General features: G+C 32.5%; 1 protein-coding gene across 7 annotated transcripts; it reads left to right on the top strand.

Moving 5' to 3' along the window:
• The first annotated feature begins 204 nt into the window (after nt 1–204).
• LOC140883868 (uncharacterized) lies at nt 205–4,888 on the top strand. Of its 7 annotated transcripts, XM_073290474.1 has the most exons (12): nt 205–498; nt 607–679; nt 1,114–1,344; nt 1,459–1,556; nt 1,787–1,923; nt 2,158–2,218; nt 2,417–2,438; nt 3,127–3,209; nt 3,341–3,405; nt 3,694–3,743; nt 4,437–4,569; nt 4,684–4,888. In XM_073290474.1, exons 4-11 carry the CDS (start codon nt 1,537–1,539, stop codon nt 4,500–4,502), a joined length of 504 nt encoding a protein of 167 aa, XP_073146575.1. In that variant the 5' UTR covers nt 205–498; nt 607–679; nt 1,114–1,344; nt 1,459–1,536; the 3' UTR covers nt 4,503–4,569; nt 4,684–4,888. The 7 variants fall into 7 exon arrangements, with proteins under 7 accessions (XP_073146575.1, XP_073146579.1, XP_073146578.1 ...); XM_073290478.1 differs by lacking the exon at nt 1,459–1,556; XM_073290477.1 differs by having other exon boundaries at nt 1,114–1,556; nt 4,443–4,569.
• The last annotated feature ends 396 nt before the right edge of the window (nt 4,889–5,284 follow it).

Raw genomic sequence — 5,284 nt, 5'->3', positions numbered from 1 at the left:
TAATAATGATCGTTAGATTCTTGAAGTAACCGTGTGTTAATTGCTAAAAATAATTTAATGAGTTTTATATAAAGTATTAATCTTTTATGGCAGGTGACATTCGTCCATGTGCTAGTTACCGTGTATATGCAATATGTATACAATCTTAAATTATAGTCGTCATATGTGTATTTCAATTACAAAACACGAGGATCTCACCTCGGTTTTTAGAATTTTCCGAACTTGTGCTTGTGAGTTGTGACTGAGATCTATTTTCAATTTTTATATTGGTAGAAGGCTGGAGGCAATGATATACATTCATTTTAGACTCGAGGAAAAAAAACCTGATCCCCTTCTCTCATTCTCTCTCGCGCATCTCACATCTTCACCTTCCAATGTTCATAAATCCTTTGTCCATCATCAGAATTTCAAATCCTTTGACTTGGTGTCCTTTGCTACAAATTTTTGTATGGTATGCCCCCTTTCGAAGAGAAAAAAAAATTCAGATACCTATAAAAGGTAACCTTGCTGAAAAGTACATTATAGGTTGTTTTTTATATAAGATTTAAATGATGTGTGCAATTTGTCCTGTCCTTAGTGTTACGTTTTGGCTATGTTAATCTGCAGGAATAACCAGGTGGAATTTAAATTCCCTCCAAAGCCTATAATCTCAGCACTTTCCAAAGATCTCATAAGTCAGGTACTTCAGATTACTCATACTCTGTTTAAAATTTGAATTCTTTGCCTAAGTTCATAGTTGTTTGATTCTGTTCACAATAGATGCTCGTCAAGGATTCTTCAAAACTAGAGAAAGAAAATACATGTTAATATATCTGTCAATTATTGATATCAAGTTAGAAGAGAAGTCGTTGTAGAATTATATCAGATGGTTCTTTCATACTTAGATTGATCATTGATTATCTATGCTTAAGCACAATAATTATTGTTTATTTTCTATTTTAGTGTTTAGTAATCTTTCATTGAGTTGTTCTACCCATCGAGAAAGCTATTCAACCTATAGCTTGTATGAAAAGTCCAGATGCATTATTCAACCTTGTTTTCTTTTTTTTGAATAAAGATTATTGTTTGGTTTACTTTTGTTGGATACACATTAATAAGGTTGCCCTGTTGTAGCACCTTGAGTTGAAGCAGATGGTTGTCTGTGAATTACATCTCTTGACTTGGGGGCTTCTGGATTGTTGCATTTTTGGACTGTTGGAGGCAGTGTTGTGCAGTGGATTTGGGATGTTTGGAGTGAATTTGGCACTGTTTTAAGCGCCACTCTTCTTTTGGATGTCATTCAAGTTTCTGCACACCAAATATTTGAGATTTTGATTCTCTTAAATTAAAACTTTCTTACATGAGGTACTTGGTTGTTCGCTTGCTCTTTTATTACGCTCTGGTGTTGATGTATTATTAGAAGGTTCATGTTGTTTTTTATTGATGATTCTGATTTTTGGGGATTTTTTTTTTTGAAAGTGTTTCCTAAAAAAAGAAAGAAAAAGTTTATTTCGGTGATCTGAATCAACTAAAAAGTCAGATTTGAGCTGGGAGATTATGATGGAAGATAAGCCTTGGTAAGGAAATAATTTGGTACAAATAATTCTTGTATTTCTGCTGATCAGTTTGGATTAAGGACTGTGCTTGTAGGTAGTAGAAGGCACATTTACTGATCAGTTTGGATTAAGGTCTGTGATTGATATAGATTTATGAGCTCTGTATTTTAGGTAGTGTGAACTGTGTATTGGTGAATGTGCCTTGAGATGGAGTTTATCTTGTTTTTCACTTGATTTTGCTTTGGACGCAGTGAAAAACTTTCCATCCAGGCTCTGAAGTCCAGCAACTGGCAACTTGAAGGAGCATTTGATATATTTTACAGCCAACCCAAAATTAAGTCATTTGCTGACACTAGGCACTTAGAGGAGCTCTACAATAGATACACAGGTTTTCTTTTTGAGAACTTGTTGATGTGATTTCTGAGGGCATATAGCCCTTCTCCTTTCCCTTCTTGTTATTTGATTTATAAATTCAAATTCCATGACATTCTTCTTGATTTCTGTTTCCTTTGAATTGGGAAAGCATATGAAGTCTAATTTATTGGACTGTACAAAAATTCTTGGTTACATTACTGCCTGCTTTTTAGCTTGAAACCTTGAGACACTTTGCCATGGTGTGCAGATACATATACTGATATGATATTGGCTGATGGAATCACTCTCCTGTGCAATGATATTCAGGTAGATTTAGCAACTGCTCACTTACAGTTTTTTGTTATCGTTCTGTAATTCCTGTTCAGAGATTTGGGGATAAGCATCCTCCGGCATCCTTGTGCCTTGTGTATTTTTTTTTGGATCACATTTTTTTCATCTCCAGTTTATATTTTTTTATGCCATTGAGTGTTATTTAAATATTCTTTGGATTTTTTTATTTGTCAAGTTGATCCTCAGGACATTGTCATGGTAAGTTCAAAAATCGTGTTTTCTGAACATCTAGCATAAGTTAACATTTTTATGTGATTTTATTCAAATAACACGTTAAAAATAATGATAATAGGTCATACGTGGAGCCACAAAGGTGGCAACATTTTTTAAGGGTTGTGCTGGTATTTACCCTTTTCTTTTTAAAATTAAATCTGGACCTGCAAACTGCTGCTCAAGAGAATTCCAGGATTTAGTGAAATGTCTACACTCTACAGAAATCAGTACCTAATTTGTTGTAACTGAGAATTTATAGATCGTCCTCTGCGATGTTCAATTTTTTTTTTTTTTTTTGTGAAATAAAGGATTTTGAGTCATGGGAATTGGGAAGAATATTCTTTAGCCATCTAACCTATCGATTACAAATGCATCATATTTTTTTGTTTTGTCTATTTCTATTAAAAATTTTCCTCCCTTGTTTTGACCCGTTGATCATAGACATAATTTATTTTAATCAACAAGTAAATTTTTAGATAAAAAAGAGTCTATACAACTACATTGGCATGTCTAGGAAAAACAAAATTTCAAACTATTTACCAATTCATCCAAAAACAAAAGTGATGGGAAAGCCGAGTATAGTGATCTATAAACAACAAACTTAACATTGAAAATGATTTGATATGGGAATGGCCATAATCATGACATAAGTTTATATTGGTTTGGACTGCAGCTGGTTGTTTCATGGAATATGAAGGCTGCCACAATGTGTGAGTTCTCAAAGCAGGAGTTTATTGGTGGATTGCAATCTCTTGGGTGAGTACAGGTCAATTTTTTTTTTTTTAGTTTTTTGTTATTTTTTATGTTTTCCAATTTTCCTTTATCAAGTTAATATGGATTTGAATTTTTAGGCTATCATATTTTTAAGTTTACATTTTCGTTGGCAGGATAGATTCTCTGGAGAAGTTCAGAGATAGACTACAGTTTATGCATTCTGGAGTGAAAGATGAACGTACGTGATATACATTTAGCTATTTCTTAGTGCAAAGGTTTTTCATTCCCTTTCAGTGCTAGGATATTCCATCCAAAGCATCATATGATATATTGCATACTCAATACTTTAATATTTCTTTTCGGTGTTACATGTGAAATAGTTATCAAAAACAGTAAACTCTTATATGTTAGTATCTGTTGCGTGCTAAAAATTTAATAAAAAGAATATATGACTTCTACAACATTATATTTAGGAAATATTTCATTTATATGTTACTAAATTTGATAGATGCTTTTATTTGTCCAGAGAAATTCCGAGAGATCTATAACTTTGCATTTGGCTGGGCTAAAGAGAAGGTAAATGTCTTTTGCTTTAATTATGTGAAACTGTACTTCTTGGCTGTATTTGGATGGGAGGATATGGTGAATTTAATTTAAATCTTATAGGCAAATGCATTCAAATTGTTTGGTTAATATTCAAATTTGTGGATTTCAATCCCCTGACTTCATTTTAAGTTATTTTTTAAAATCAAATCGAGGAATTTCAAATTTTCATTTGACGGGGTTATTTTGAACCTATTCTTCCTAATCAATTTTTCTGATGAAATATACTTTAATGCAAGACAACATTTATCTCAACGTATATTAGTGGCAGTGGATAAGTATTTTCTTATCAATTTGGCAAGATATATTTAATCCAAATTATTAGCATTTTCCCCTCTGAACTGAATTAGTTGAATCCGTCTAACACTTTGTCGAACGATGTTTTGTCCTATAATTCTCTTGTACTTTTTTATTATCTTATTCAACGTTTTGGTTTTCTCTCTTTAACCAGTTCTGTGAACATGTCGATGCATTTGGATAACTGATATTATGTACCAAATATTGAGAAGAGGCTTACATTGCGGATCCAACTGCATATAAAACAAACAATTGAAATTAAGCCTTAGCCTACTGTGGCTATGAATAATTATTTCTTTATTATTGAACTTTTTATATCTACTACTGTTTTATTGTATTCTGTGTTGAATGTTAGTCTGAAACTTGCAGTTTCAGGTTCAAACTATTAGAAAAAGTTATCTCTCAAAACGTTCGTCAAACCTGAGAGGTTATTAATTGGAAACGAAGTTTGGTTGAAATGATGCGGGGCTGGAGCTTTTGGATGATGAGGAGAACATTTTCAGTATGCGGATTATGTATTTGTTTCCATTTTACTTTTCTTCTTTGATGTTTGATTTATTGTGTCATTCATAACCATGGCTTTGAAATTTTATTCTTGTTTGCTGCTATTGTTCAGCACATTCCCAGTCCTCCAAATGGATTTAGCATTCTGAGAGTTGTTCTAATCGCCGACTCCGATTTGAGGCAGAAAGCATAGCGCACATGGCCGAGATGAACATGAAGAATTCGATTATTTGTTATATTTGAATGATTTTTATTATATTTGAATGATTTATAATATTGAAATATTGTATATTAGATTTAATTTTCAAAAATTTTGAATATTGAGTGATTTATAATATTGAAAATTTGTGAATTAAATTAAATTTTTTTTGTTTTTTATTTGAGAAAAGACAACGCTTTTTAAACGTTGTCGTAGGTGGTTTAAGAGTTGTCTTTGTAAAGCACAACACTTTTCTAAACGTTGTGAAAAAGCATTGTAAATGACTGTGTTGTAAAAAGTTCGCTCAAAGACAACGCATAAAAAGCGTTGCTAAAAAAGACAACGCTTAAAAAAACATTGTCTTTTTTAGCAACGGCAACGCTTTTTATGTGTTGTTTTTGCTCAAAACGACAACGCTTTTTCCGCGTTGTCTTTGACCATGGTCTTTCACAATACTGGCTACGACAACGGTTTTTTGTGAAAATAAAAACGCGGAAAAAGCGTTGTCGTTTGC

This window comes from Henckelia pumila, chromosome 2 (genome assembly GCF_033568475.1).
Source record: "Henckelia pumila isolate YLH828 chromosome 2, ASM3356847v2, whole genome shotgun sequence".
Lineage (NCBI taxonomy): Eukaryota > Viridiplantae > Streptophyta > Magnoliopsida > Lamiales > Gesneriaceae > Henckelia > Henckelia pumila.
Note: the sequence above shows the minus strand (reverse complement) of the source record. Positions and strands in the feature narration are given on the sequence as shown.